The sequence below is a fragment of the Erythrolamprus reginae genome, chromosome 3 (genome assembly GCF_031021105.1).
Source record: "Erythrolamprus reginae isolate rEryReg1 chromosome 3, rEryReg1.hap1, whole genome shotgun sequence".
NCBI lineage: Eukaryota > Metazoa > Chordata > Lepidosauria > Squamata > Dipsadidae > Erythrolamprus > Erythrolamprus reginae.
In genome coordinates this window covers 145,676,942-145,691,780 of record NC_091952.1, presented here as the reverse complement: position 1 = coordinate 145,691,780, position 14,839 = coordinate 145,676,942, and the positions used below count along the sequence as shown (strand labels likewise).

The following is a 14,839-nucleotide window of genomic DNA, read 5'->3' as shown; positions in this document are numbered from 1 at the left end:
GAAGCCAGATTGACGATTTAGTTAACAACTATTTCACTTATCAATATAAATTTTGGGCTCAGTTGTGATCAAAAATTTAGGATTACCTGTATTCTATTTGTAATTTCAAGCTTTTTTAATATTTGTCTGGAAAAGTAAAATTCTTATGAGAGATGATATAGGATATTTTAGTAACATATCTCCCAGTTTTATTATGTGTTAGGATCAATTCTTATATTCTTTTTCTTCAAATAGGTTGAATCATTTATTTTGGACCAAGAAGATCTGGATAACCCAGTGCTTAAAACAACATCTGAGATATTTTTATCAAGTGCTGCTGAAGGAGCAGACCTACGTACAGTGGATCCAGAAACACAAGCAAGATTAGAAGCTTTATTGGAAGCTGCAGGTATGTTTTTTTAAAAAAAATTGCAGTAGGTTTTTTTTAAGGACTAATTGTTTTTAACCTGAGGAAATAAATACAGTGATCCCTCGATCATCGCGAGGGTTCCGTTCCAGGACCCCTCGCGATGATCGATTTGTCGCGAAGTAGCGGTGCGGAAGTAAAAACACCATCTGCGCATGCGCAGATGGTGTTTTTATTTCCACAGCAGCAGCGAGGAGCCGAAGATTGGGTTTCCCCGCCGCCTCGCTGCTGCTGCTTGTCCGCGCGCGTGCCGCCCGCCCCCGCGCTGTTGCTGGGGCCGCTTCTCAGCTGAGAAGCGGCCCTGGGGTTTCCCCCGCGCGCGCGCGTGCTGCCCGCCCCCCGCGCTGTTGCTGGGGCCGCTTCTCAGCTGAGAAGCGGCCCTGGGGTTTCCTCCGCGCGTGCGCGTGCTGCCCGCCCCCCGCGCTGTTGCTGGGGCCGCTTCTCAGCTGAGAAGCGGCCCTGGGGTTTCCCCCGCGCGCGCGCGTGCTGCCCGCCCCCCGCGCTGTTGCTGGGGCCGCTTCTCAGCTGAGAAGCGGCCCTGGGGTTTCCTCCGCGCGCGCGCGTGCTGCCCGCCCCCCGCGCTGTTGCTGGGGCCGCTTCTCAGCTGAGAAGCGGCCCTGGGGTTTCCCCGCGCGTGTGCCGCCCACCCGCCCACGCCGTTGCTCGCGCCTTACCGGGGCAAGAGGGGGAAGACCCAGGGAAGCCTCTGCCCGGCGGGGAAACTCCACCATCTACGCATGCGTGGAAGGGCACGCATGCGCAGATGGTGGAGTTTACTTCCGGGTTGAAAACTCGCGATATAGCGTTTAGCGAACATCGAGATCGCGAAACTCGAGGGATCACTGTATAATACTTAGCAGTTCAACAACTTGAAATTGAAGCTACAAAGAGAAAATGACTTTCTGAAATTAAGCAATTTTTTTAAAGAAATGTTTTTTTAGGAATGCAAGAAGTAGGAACAAACGGACTTTTATTTATTTATTTATTTATTTTATTTATTAGATTTGTATGCCGCCCCTCTCTGTAGACTCGGGGCGGCTAACAACAATAATAAAAACAGCATATAACAAATCTAATATTTAAAATAACTAAAAAACCCTTATTAAAAACCAAACATACACACAAAGATACCATGCATAAATTGTATAGGCCTAGGGGAAAGGAATATCTCAATTCCCCCATGCCTGACGACAGAGGTGGGTTTTAAGGAGCTTACGAAAGGCGAGGAGGGTGGGGACAATTCTGATCTCTGGGGGGAGCTGGTTCCAGAGGGCCGGAGCTGCCACAGAGAAGGCTCTTCCCCTGGGTCCCGCCAAACGACATTGTTTAGTCGATGGAACCTGGAGAAGGCCCACTCTGTGGGACCTAACTGGTTGTTGGGATTTGTGCGGCAGAAGGCGGTCCCGGAGATATTCTGGTCCGATGCCATGAAGGGCTTTATAGGTCATAACTAACACTTTGAATTGTGACCGGAAACCGATCGGCAACCAATGCAGACTGCGGAGTGTTGATGTAACATGGGCATATTTAGGGAAGCCCATGATTGCTCTCGCAGCTGCATTCTGCACGATCTGAAGTTTCCGAACACTCTTCAAAGGTAGCCCCATGTAGAGAGCGTTACAGTAGTCGAACTTCGACGTGATGAGGTTATGAACCTTATTTTAATATTTATATATGCATTAGAAACAAAAAAGAGATGCAGATGTTCCTGTTGTACTCTTACAACAAATCAGGTGTGCTATAACAGCAAATTTAATAAATAACATTTTGCTACGAACTAATTGGGTTCAATCGTGTGTTGTAAACAGAGGTTTATCATTTAGCATTTTATGTAAACTAAACTATTATGCTTCAGTTCAGTAAGCCATTGTAGTTTCCGAACACTTTTCAAAGGTAGCCCCATGTAGAGAGTGTTACAGTAGTCGAGCCTCGAGGTGATGAGGGCATGAGTGACTGTGAGCAGTGACTCCCGGTCCAGATAGGGCCGCAATTGGTGCACCAGGCGAACCTGGGCAAACGCAGGCCTCGCCACAGCTGAAAGATGTTTCTCTAATGTGAGCTGTGGATCGAGAAGGATGCCCAAGTTGTGGGAGGCAAAACCCACAGCTACTCCGTCTTATCAGGGTTGAGTTTGAGTCTGTTGACACCCATCCAGACCCCAACAGCCTCCAGGCACCGGCACATCACATCCACTGCTTCGTTGACTGGACATGGAGTGGAGATGTACAACTGGGTATCATCTGCGTACTGATGATACCTCACCCCATGCCCTTGGATAATCTCGCCCAGTGGTTTCATGTAGATATTAAATAGCAGGGTGGAGAGGACCGACCCCTGAGGCACTCCACAAGGGAGAAGCCTAGAGGTGGACCTCTGACCCCCCACTAACACCGACTGCGACCGACCGGAGAGGTAGGAGGGGAACCACTGAAGGACAGTGCCTCCCACTCCCAACCCCTCCAGCCGGCGCAGAAGGATACCATGGTCGATGGTATCGAAAGCCGCTGAGAGGTCGAGAAGCACCAGGACGGAGGATAAACCCCTGTCCTGGACCCGCCAGAGATCATCCATCAACACGACCAAAGCAGTTTCCGTGCTGTAGCCGGGCCTGAATCCTGACTGCTGAGGGCCTAGATAATTGGCTTCTTTTAAAATAGATTTTCCTAAAAAAAAAAGACATGGTTATTTCAATTAAAATACAGATAGCATATTTCAAATAATGGAAATTTCTAGGACCATAAAAGAGAAATTTAAGTAATTTAATAGCATTATTTTCTCAGTATAAGGAAACATTATTGACAGGTGGCTGTTCTGCATCTGGTTGAAAATAGCTAGTGAAAGGAAGCTCATTGCTTCTCCTTATGACTGCTTGTACTATTGAATTCTAAAACTTTCTGGAAACCTTTCTAAATTACCGTATTTTTCGCTCCATAAGACGCAGTTTTTTTCCTCCCAAAGTAGGAAGAAAAATCAGCCCCGTCTTATGGAGCGAAGATGCAGGCTGGGAGGGTGGGGGGGAGGCTGCGAACTCGGAAGCGCCATCCCGCCGGCTGGCTGGCTAGCTGCTGCCTGGCCCCCTCCCTCCCGGAGGAGGGTCTCCCTCCGCACCACCAGCGGCGCTCCCCCCGCCAGCCAGCCAGCCAAGCCCCGCGCCCGCCAGAACCGGCTCCTCGCTCTCCCCCCGCCGCCCGCCGCATTTGCAGGAGGTGGGGAGGGTCGGGCGGCCCGATGCCGGCAAAGGTTTTTCTCAGCAGAGGTCTTCAATGTCGGGGGCGCACGGGCGGTTGCGCGCGCTCCCTATCTCCCTGCTAGCCCACTCGGAATATTCAAAATAAGAAAAGCCTTTGCCGGCGAAGGTTTTTCTTATTTTGAATATTCCGAGTGGGCTAGCAGGGAGATAGGGAGCGCGCGCAACCGCCCGTGTGCCCCCGACATTGAATATCACCTTTGCCGCCGGCCCCGCCTCTCCTGCAACCCCCTTGCTGAGAGCCCAGGGCGAAAGTGCTCTCGGCAAAGGTGAGGCGGGCAGGGCGTGCGCGCGTCACCACTGAGAAGAACGGAGAGAGAACGAGAGTGAGTGACAGCAACAGACAGCAAGATAGAGAGAAAGTGAGAAAGAGAGAGTGAGAGAAAGGGGGGGAGAGAAAGAGATAGCAAGAGAGAGAACAAGAGAAAGAAAGAGCGTGAGAAAGAAAAAAGAGAAAAAGAGTGAGAGAGAGAGAAAGCAAAAGAGACAGAAAGAAAACAAGAGAGAGAAAGTGAGAAGAAGAGAGAAAAGGGGGAGAGAGAGAGAAAGAGAGAGGGGGAGAGAGAAAGAGAGGGAGAGGGAGAAAGAGAGTGGGAGAGGGGGGAGAGATAGCAAGAGAGGGAGAGAGAGAAAGAGAGAGGGAAAGGGGGGAGAGGGGGGAGAGAAAGAGAGAGGGAGAGGGGGGAGAGATAGCAAGAGAGGGAGAGAGAGAAAGAGAGGGAAAGGGGGGGAGAGGGGGAGAGAAAGAGAGAGGGAGGGAGAGAGAGGAAATAAAGGAAGAGGAGAGAGAGAAAGGAAGAGAAAGAAAGAAAGAAAGAGGGATAGAAAGAGAGAGTGAGAGATGCTCAGTGAGCCTTTCTTTGAAGTTGCCTTTCTTTCTTTCTCTCTTTCTCTCTTTCTTTCTTTTTCTTTCTTGCTCTCTTGCTCTTTCATTCTTTTTTCTTTCTCTTGCTTTCTTTCTTTCTTTCTCTCCTTCCTTCCCTCCTTCCATTTCTTTCATTCCCCCTCTCTATTTTTATTTCTCTTTCATTTTCTTTCTTTCTTTCTCTCTTTCTTTCTTTCTTTCTTGCTCTTTTTCTTTCTCTCTTTTACCTTCCCTTCCTCTATTTCTTCTTTTCTTTCTCCTTCCTACCTTCTTCCCTCCCTCCCTCCCTTCAGTCCTTCCTCTCTTACTCTCCCCTTTCATAAGTTTCCTTGCTTCCTTCCTCTGTTCCTGTCCCTTCCCCCTTTCTTTCTTTCTTTCTTTCCTTCCTTCCTTCCTTTCCTCCCTCCATTTCTTGCTTTCTTTTTCCTTCCTCCCTTCTTTCCTCCCTCACTCCCTTCTTTCACTCCTTCCTCTATTCCTCTCCCCTTTTTGGCTCAAAATATTTTTTTTCTATTTTCCTCCTCTAAAATCTTGGTGCGTCTTATCAGCAGGTGCGTCTTATAGAGCGAAAAATACGGTAGAAGTTTTGGAGTAGTTTTGAGTGAAATGGTTCACTTAATTACCATCACAATTTCCATTTTAATAGGTAGGTCCATTATGATCATTAAAAAAATCATAAATTGAGGACTAACATGATTTGTTAATAGTTATTAATGTTTTAATAACTATTAATATTTTAATAACTATTGAAATGTTAAAATCTTTGAAAATGTAGGTTTTGTCACCCTGTCTAAGACGGATGATCATAATATTTAATTGTTAGTTTTAAGATATTTGTTACAGCTTGTCTGTCAAATACAACCATAGCAAACTACTGCCCTACCATTTGCTGATGTTTTTGTTATGTTAGCATAAGTACTGGCTGCAAAAATTGTCAATTCAGATTTGTAGCAGGAAAAAAGTGATCTTAGATATTAGTATTGGTTGGCAAACCGGACATTAGTAATTGGTGAAGTTTGAAATATGGAAAACAGGAAGAATTAAAAGACAAATAACAAGGAAACAATTGTTTAGCTTCATCCATAAAATATATAATGAAAAATTGACACAGTGGATTTGTTCTTATTGCAAAGGAGGAATTGGAAAGTTCCTCCTCCATCATCAGAGATTTTTAGATTGGACAACCATTTGTCTGAAATGGTATAGTCTCCTACTTGAGAAAGGAGTTGGATTTAGAAGACTCCCAAGCTCCCTGTCCAACATTTTATTCTATTTTATTTATACTATCATAAAACATGGTGTCATCACTTAGTGACAATACTGACAATTCTATTATAGAAATATTACAAAATTAACATAGTCATCGTCATAAATTGGGATTATGTGAGTGCTTTGCTTAATGATGGTAATATCAGAATTGTCCCTAAGTGGTGCCATCTCATGACATTACACTTTATGAGAGCATTCATTAGCAATAGAAATTCCAGTTATCATTAAGAGAGTACTACCTTTATAGTACATCTATTCTTAATATGTTAACTATTTGTATAGAGCAGTGCCCCCCACCCTTTCGGGCATCAGGAATGGTTTCGTGGAGACAGGTTTTTCTGTGGACCAGAGAGGGCATGGTTTTGCATGCTGCCTACATCCTGCAGATGGGGCTTTGCTTGTTTGCATGGCCCAGTTTCTGGCATGCAGTGGACCAGTGCTGGTCCATGGACCAGTGGTCGGGGACCCATGGTATAGAGTATTCATTGTCATTTATGGTTGTCATGCTTTAATTATATCAGAAGTGTACTTTTGAAGTGTTATTTATGTGAGCTGCCTTTGAAAAGTTTCTGGAAACTAATGAAGAGTTGAAGAACTTTTCATTCTTCTGATGTTGCTGAACTTCCCCTCTCAATATTATTCAGAATTAATCATACTAATAGGAACTGCTGAGAATTGTAGTTCAATAACATCAAGAATGTCATACACACCCAATTCTAATTTCACTTGTTTAGAATGGCATAATCTGCTTGTTGAATGGACCAATTACTCAACATGTGACTCCTCTTAAGATATGCCTGCAAAAATTGAGTGTCATTTTATAACTGGTAGTTCTTATTTTTAAGATTCTAAAAGGCTTGGGTTGTATAAAAATGGATAAAGCTTCTTATGTGCATACATGGGTTCCTGGTTGCACTTTGGATATAATACAGTTAATATTGTTTTTGGGGTGCCTGTGTGCAGTATTATGGTTAAAGCTATGTGTTCCATCCATTGTAATGTCCTATTGATACTAGTTTCAAGCTGTGTTCCACATGGCCCTTAAAATATTTATAGGAAGAAAATGGTCATTGTAGCATATTCAGAGGAGCTTTGTTGAGATGGTGATCATACTACAAATGAAGGGCAGTTAAAAGTACAGGAAAGTTTATTAGGGATAGTTTCTTAACTTTAAGAGGTTGCCTTTTTTTAATGGTACGTTCCCTTTCCCTAGAAATCTTCTAACAGGTCTTGAGTAAACATTTGTCCAAAATATTGTACTAGAATAGATCTTGTACTAGTAGGATCCTAGATCCAATAAGCAGGGAGTAAGAAAAGAAGAGCTTTAAGCTTCAAAGCTTTAAGATCCATTCTTAATGGTTTTAAGAAATAAAGTGTGCTTATGTGCGTAGAAAGGAGAATGACAGTTTTTACTGTCTCTGCCTATTAAAAGCCAACTGGGATGGCAATAAGGAAATACAAAGAGGAATTAAGTGGGCTGATAAGAAAATAAGGTAGATGTCAGTCACAATGAAAGAATGAGGGACAGGTGGATTTTGGCAAACAATAGGAATATGAACCTGAAACAGAAATGGTTAACATGGTTGATTCTCCTTGGAAGGAGAAGTCGACAGTCAGGATGGGTTGTACTCGCTCGTCAGAGGCAAGGACATATTCCGGCCTCCGACATCTCGGCTCATCAGACACTGAACAAACTACTTGTCAACTGTCTCCAACACTACTCTATACACCTCCAGATTTGCAGCAAAAACCATGGCCTCTTCGGTAGTAGCCAGGAGAATGTCCTGGCTCAAGAAATGGCAAGTAGACATCAAACATAAATGGTGCTTCGCTTCAGCAGAGTATAAGGGGAAGAACCTCTTTGGTGACGTCCTCGAGCCCTTTCTCATTGACTTAGAACAAGAAGATCTTACCCTCGAGTCAAAAGAAATCCATTCAACGCCCTTCCCCTTATTTTCACCGGCCCTTTCATCAGCCAGACCAATCCTTTTCCTACTATAAGGGACCTACACAGTCGAGTTACAAGTCTTGCAACCCTCAGGTCAAAAGTTCGAGAGGCAGAGGGAACAGGCGCTCCTTTCGTGGGTCCACCGGAAACCGCCAGGGCCGAACAGGTAGGTGGTAATCCCCTTCCTCATGACCAGTCCTCTGTTCCTATCGGCGTCCGCCTGTCCAAATTTGCCTCCCATTGGGCCTATACCTCCTCAGACCCCTGGGTCCTTAATACAGTCAAGAACGGCTTACACTTGGAGTTCCTCTCCACCCCTCCTCCCTTTTTTATCCCTTGTTCTGTTTCCAGGAACCCCGCCAAAAGGGCCCTTATGGAACAGGCCATTCAACACCTTCTGGACATCCGGGCAATTCAGCCTGTCCCTCTGAGTTCCAAGGACAGGGTTTTTACTCCATCCTATTCATTGTCCCTAAGTCCTCAGGAGGGTGGAGAGCAATCCTAGATCCTAGCGTGCATCAGGAGAGGTGACTTCATGTCTTCTCTAGACTTGACAGAAGCATACCTCCATATCCCCATAGCCAAGGAACACTGCAGGTTTCTCCGCTTCTCCTATGCGGGCAAGCATTTCCAATACCGGGCCCTTCCCTTTGGCCTTTCTTCAGCCCCTCATGTCTTCACAAAAGTGTTATCAGTCCTAGCAGCCCATCTCAGATCCATCCCCATTCGAGTCCAATTCTATCTAGACGACATTCTGGTATTAGCCAACTCCTTCGATCAAGTTCAGGCCCATTTGAAAACCACGGCTGAGGTTCTCTCGGTGCACGGCTTTTCAATTAACTTCCAGAAAAGTCAACTTACTCCCTCCACTTCTATCCTACACCTAGGCACAATCATCAACTCCTCTGAGGGTCTAGTCAGTCTTTCACTTGAGTGGATTAACAGCATCAGGGAGTTGGTCTCGCAGGTCAAGGGCGGAGTGAAGACAGTATTCCGCCGGATCTCGAACATCAGTGGATCTGTTTACCTCCCCACACAACAGCCAGCTCCCGCGCTTCTTCTCCTGCTTCCTCTCCTAGGAGGTGGAGAACTTTGATGCCCTCCACTGCCCCTGGCTGAGGGGGTCTATTGTATGCATTCCCCCCGCTACCTATCCTTCCCCAGGTCATCCACAAGATCCTGGAGGAACAAGCGGAGGTCATCCTGATAGCTCCTTTCTGGCCCAAGCAACCCTGGTTTGCAGACTTAAGAATCTTTCGGCAGCGGAACCATGGCAACTACCAGTAGATCCTCACCTACTTTCTCAGGGGCCTCTGCTTCACCTGGACCCGAGCCAGTACCACTTGGCCACCTGGCTTTTGAACGGAGCGTCCTGAAGAGCCAGGACTTTGACAATGATGTTATCGACTACATCCATAAAGCGCGGAAACCTTCCACTGAGTGGATCTACTCAACATGGCGGACCTTCTGTTCCTGGTGCAACTCGCAAGGACTTTCCCCTATCCACGTACGTCTTTCCAAGGTCCTCAGATTCCTGAAACAGGGTCTGTACCCTGTTGTCCCCGAACACCATTAGACGACAGACGGCGGCCCTCTCCTCCATCGTCACCTGTGACAACTGGGCCTCCGTAGCACACATCCCCTTGGTGTCCAGATTCCTCAGAGGCGTCTCTAATGTTCACCCTCCTGTCATCCATCGTTTCCCTACATGGGATCTCCTGAAAGTACTGCACTCATTAACAGAACCTCCCTACGAGCCCCTTAGAGAGGCCTCCCTCTGATACCTCTCTCTCAAGGTGGCCTTCCTAGTGGCCATTACCACGGCCAAACGAATCTCCAAACTAGCAGCCTTATCTGCCAGAAAAGGCCTATGCTCCTTTCACCAGGATAAGGTAGTCCTCCGTCTTGACCCGTCCTTTATCCCCAATATCAACTCGACCTTCCATAGAGGTCAGGACATCGTTCTGCCTACCTTCTGCTCCCGGCCATCCCATCCTTCTGAGCACAGATGGCACACACTTGATGTTAAAAGAGCCCTCCGAATCTATTTGAGACGAACACAATCCATCAGACGAACTGAGGCCCCGTTTATTTTCTTTTCACCTCAGAAGATTGGTCTCAAAGCCTCCCCCTCCACCATCGGACGATGGATCCGAGGGGCCATTGCCAAAGCCTACGATGTGGAAGGCATCCAGAGACTACTGGGCATCACCGCTCACTCCACCAGGAGTGCGGCTACTTCAGCGGCTTGGGCCACCCAATGTCCCTTGGAGGAACTATGCAGGGCGGCTACTTGGACTTCCCTCACTCCTTTCTTTCAACACTATAGAATTGACAAATTTGCCTTGGTGCAAGTGGCTTTTGGCCGGAGGGTCCTACAATGGGTAGTGGAACACATGGGGTAATCCCTTCCTGGGGACAATAACTTTGACATGTCCCATCCTGACTGGCGACTCCTCCCTCCAAGGAGAATGAGCGTTGACTCACCTGATGCACTCTCTCTTGGTTGAGGAGTCGCCAGTCAGGTCCCTCCCTATATTTCTGTTGCTCACCTATCCACTTCTTCTCTACCTTTGTTTACTTCCCCTCTCAATATTAAGGGGTCATAGTTTATGTATATAGTTCAGGTTATTACCTCGTTTTGAACCTTCTAGGAATCTAGGGTTGTGCTGCCACTCCAAGTCAATGTTTTCAGTTACATCATTAAAACTGGGGCCTGGGGGCGGTTCCAGCATTTTTATATCTCTCTGACTCGGACACGCCTCTGATGAGCGAGTACAACCCATCCTGACTGGTGACTCCTCAACCAAGAGAAAGAGCATATCAGGTGAGTAAACACTCATTCTCCTGTCCACTGCTTGGAGAGTCCAAGAATGGGTTATCAATTAGTCTAGACTGGCCAGGGACTGAGTTGTATTTATTATTTATTTATTAAACTTCTATGCTGTCCACTCCCAATGGGACTCAGGGCAGTACAATATAAAAAAGGCATAACAATTTAAAAGAAGTTGAATATTAAAATAATAAAACCCCATTATAAAATCTACTAAGACAACAGTCCACTCAACATACATGCAGACCACTCATGCATAGTTCAGCTGCGACATGTAATATTCACAGCCCCCAGACCTGCCGGCAAAGCCAGGCCTTCATAGTCTTTTGAAAGGTCAGCAGGATGGGAGCAGTACAGACATCGGGGTGGGGGGGAGATGATTCCATAGAGCCGGGGCAGTCACAGAGAAGTGTAGCAGATGATATTGTTGCCTTGGATGGTTTATTTATTTATTCAAGTTTTTATGCTGCCCATCTCCTTAGACTCAGGGTGGCTTACAACATGTTAGCAATAGCACTTTTTAACAGAGCCAGCATATTGCCCCTACAAACCTCAGAAGGATGGAAGGCTGAGTCAACCTTGAGCCAGTGACGAGATTTGAACCGCTGACCTGCAGATCTAGCAGTCAGCTTTAGTGGCCTGCAGTACTGCACTCTTCCCACTGCGCCATCTCGGCTCCCAATTGTCCGTCCACTTAGAGGCACTCTGGGAGGCTCCACCTGGGGGTCCTGATCCTGGAGTGCACAGAGGTCACTCCAGACAGCTGCCGGAAGCCACATTTATGTCACTGGCCTCCAGCCCAATATGGAAACAGACTTACTGAACTCTGCACACATGTAACACATTATTGCCAAAGCCATCAGGCAGGATGTGGAGGCAGCTGTTCAACATTCTAGTAAACCTCCTTCCATGGTTTTCGAGTCACCTTATTAAGCAGACAAGGGCTTAGGCCCTTTGACCCAAGGGGAGCCTCGAGGTGTCTTGTACACCTTTTCCCCTCTTCCCTTGATCCCAGGGATAATCAGGAAGGTGTTGGCACCTGAAGGCAGAAGTATTGCTGCTGAGCCCACACTGGCTCAGACAACTGTGGTTTGCAGATCTGGTCAGTCTGTCCATATCCAGGCCATGGAGGATTCCTCAGGACGGAATATCCCTCAGTCGGGGCTCCAGCCCACCCAGAACCACAATTTCAACTGACTGCATGGCATTTGAGTGGAGGGTTCTGATACAAGGCAAGTTCCCTATCAGGGTGATCCGGATAATCCAGGCTTGTAGGAGGTCATCAACCACCAGAATTACTCGATCTCTCAGACCTTCCCTAGCTGGTGCTCCAAGAACAACATTAATCCTACCTCTGTATCCATTGCACTGATCTTGGAATTGGGCCTATCCCCAACACCATACACAGACAAGTGGCAGTCCTGCAGTCAATGTTGTCATGTGGGGATTTGGAATCAATCACACATCATCCTATTTTACTTAACTTCATTAAGGGAACAACCAATTTAAAACCTCCAGCACTGTACCCTCTAACCTGAGCGCGTGCACCCCAAAACATCCCCCTGCGCACCCTTTTCCAAGGGCGTGCAAGGAGCCGTGGCCGTCCCCCCCAGCGCCTCCAGCACCCTCGCACCCTGACTTCTTGCTGCTGCCCCCCGCCCACCCAATCCGCCTCTCTTTCTCCTCCTCCGTTTCCTGCCTTGGGGCGTTCTCCTCATCCGGCCGCTAGCCACTCTGAGCGCTTTGGGAATGGCCTCCCTGCTCCTCTCACAGTCCCTTCGCCGAGAGCGCTTTCGTCCTGGGCTGTCAGTGAGGGGGCTGCAGGAGAGGCAGGGCAGGCATTCTCACAGCGGAGGCCGGCGAAGGTGATTTTCAATGTCAGGCGCACGGGTGCGCACGCTACCCATCCCCCTGCCAGCCCGCCCAGAACATTCAAAATAAGAAAAACCTTCGCCTCCCCCCCCCTCCCCAGAACATTCAAAATAAGAAAAACCTTCGCCGGCAAAGGCTTTTCTTATTTGGAATGTTCCAGGCGGGCTGGCAGGGGGATGGGGAGCGCGCCCGCGCGCCCATCATTGAAAATCACCTTCACCGGTCTCCGCTGTGAGAAGAACGGAGAGAGAACAAGAAAGAGTGAGAGCAACAGACAGAGCAAGATAGAGAGAAGGTGAGAAAGAGAGAGAGAGAGAAAGAGGGGGGAGAGAAAGAGATAGCAAGAGAGAGAGAAAGAAAACAAGAGAGAAAGAGAAAGAAAACAAGAGAGAGAAAGTGAGAAAAAGAGAGAGAGCAAGAGGGGAGAGAGAAAGAGAGAGAAAGAAAGCAAGAGACAGGGAGAGAAAGAGGGAGAAGAGAGGAAGGGAGAGAGAGAGAGAGCAAGAAAGAGAGATGAGAGGAAGGAAGAGAGAGTGAGAGGAAGAAAGCAAGAGAGAGAGAGACAGAAAGCAAGAGAGAAGAGTGGAAGGAAGAGAGAGAGAGAAATGATAGAAAAAGGGGGAGAAAAAAAGAAATGAGAAAATGATTGAGGCAGAAAAATGACAGGAAAGAGAGAGAAATAGAGAGAAGTGACTCTTGATTTAAAGCATATGGTAAAAGCACTTAAATAATAATAGAGGAAAAAAACCCAGTCCTCACCTGTTTTTATTAATAGTTATGTTTTTGGTTTTGCTGGTTGTTTTAGTTTTAATAGTAATGGATTTTGGTGTTTTTTAAAATTATTAATTTCTTTTAATAAAAAAGAAGGGATTTTTTCCTTATTTATTTATTTATTTTATTTATTTATTTTTCTATGCCACCCAGTCCCAAGGGGACTGCCGCTCAGACACTATACTTTTCCGCCCACACACAAAAAAAATTAGAGGGAACATTGACCTCCAGTGGTATACAGGTATGCTATGTGGGTCTTGACCAAGTTCCTGCAACTCTCCTTGGCTCCCTTTGAGCCATTAAGAATGGCCAGCTTATTTTCTAACCTGCAAGGTAGATTTCCTTGTGGCTATTACCTCAGCTAGATGAATTTTGGAGCTGGTGGCCCTCTACATAAGGAGGAGACCTATGTCTATTCCATCCATTGTGTGGCTGGATCCTTCCTATTGCCCCAAGGTTAATTCCAGGTTCCACAGGACACAGGAAATCATTTTGCCAGACTTCTATCTGGGCCCAACTCATGCCCTGGAAAAGAAATGGCTTACCTTGGACGTCAGGAGGGCCCTCTGCATCTACATCAAAAGAACAGCTCCTTTCAGGAAAATTGAATCTCTATTTGTGTCATTCCAGCCTTCTACGCTGGGTAACAAGTCACAGCATCAACATTGAGTCAGTAGGTAAGGGCATGCATCACGAAAGCAAATGAGCTTCAAGCTCTTCTGTTGCCTACATGAGCTTCATGCTCTTCCATTGCCATTCCTCCTCTACCAAGAGTGTGGCCATTACAGAGGCATGGGCAACACAGGTCTCTTGAGGAAGTCTGTAGGGCAGGACCTTGGTCCTCACCGTCCCTGTTCATCACACACTACAAGTTGGACACCTTTGCTTCAGCTGAAGCAATTTCGGCAGATGGGTTCTACAAAAGGTAAACTCAGACCTGGAGACACAGGACCAGACTGTAGCCTACTCCTAGGACATTCCAGCTTTGGTATGTCCCATTCTTTGGATTCTCTGCTCAGCACACTGGAGAAGAGGCGTTGGTCTTACCTGATATCCTCCTTCTCCTTGTGCTGAGAGAGAATCCAACCTCACCCTGGTGACCGTCTGGCCCAGAGTCCAGGAGTTCCTACTTACCAGGCCTCGCAGATCCTAACACCTGCCTCACCTTTTTCTGCAGCCACATCTTGTGCTGCTGCTTGCCGCCAGTTGCATGCATTACCCTGACCTCGGTTTCACCTTCAGATGCTTGCCAGAAGGCATCTGCAGCTGATAACAGTTATCGGCTGCAGATGTCTTATGGCAAAAGCTCCCGACAGGCATCTGAAGATGAAATGAAGGTCGGGGTGATGCATGCATTTGTCAGCAGAAGTGGGCCAGCAGCTGGCTCCTGCTGGGCAGGGCTGTCGGTGTCATCACCGTGAGTTGAGTCAATAATTAGAATCCACCAATTTTCGGAGAAACACGGTAAATCAGACAAGGCAACAATTATACATACTGTATTTTTCAGAGTATACGATGCACCAGAGTATAAGACTCACCTTACTTTTGGGGGGGAAATAGGAGAAAAAATCCACCGTCTAGGTCAGGGGTCAGGAACCTTTTTGGCTAAGAGAGCCGTAAACGCCACA

At 47.0% G+C, this 14,839-nt stretch overlaps 1 protein-coding gene across 8 annotated transcripts in view; it reads left to right on the top strand.

Annotated features, from left to right (window-relative positions):
- ANKHD1 (ankyrin repeat and KH domain containing 1) overlaps positions 1-14,839 on the top strand; it is a 153,067-nt gene that overhangs the window by 15,020 nt on the left and 123,208 nt on the right. For all 8 annotated transcript variants that reach the window (XM_070746954.1, XM_070746949.1, XM_070746947.1 and 5 more), the window contains exon 2: positions 235-388. In XM_070746954.1, coding sequence (XP_070603055.1) covers positions 235-388 — 154 coding nt within the window. The remainder of the gene's footprint in view (positions 1-234; positions 389-14,839) is intronic.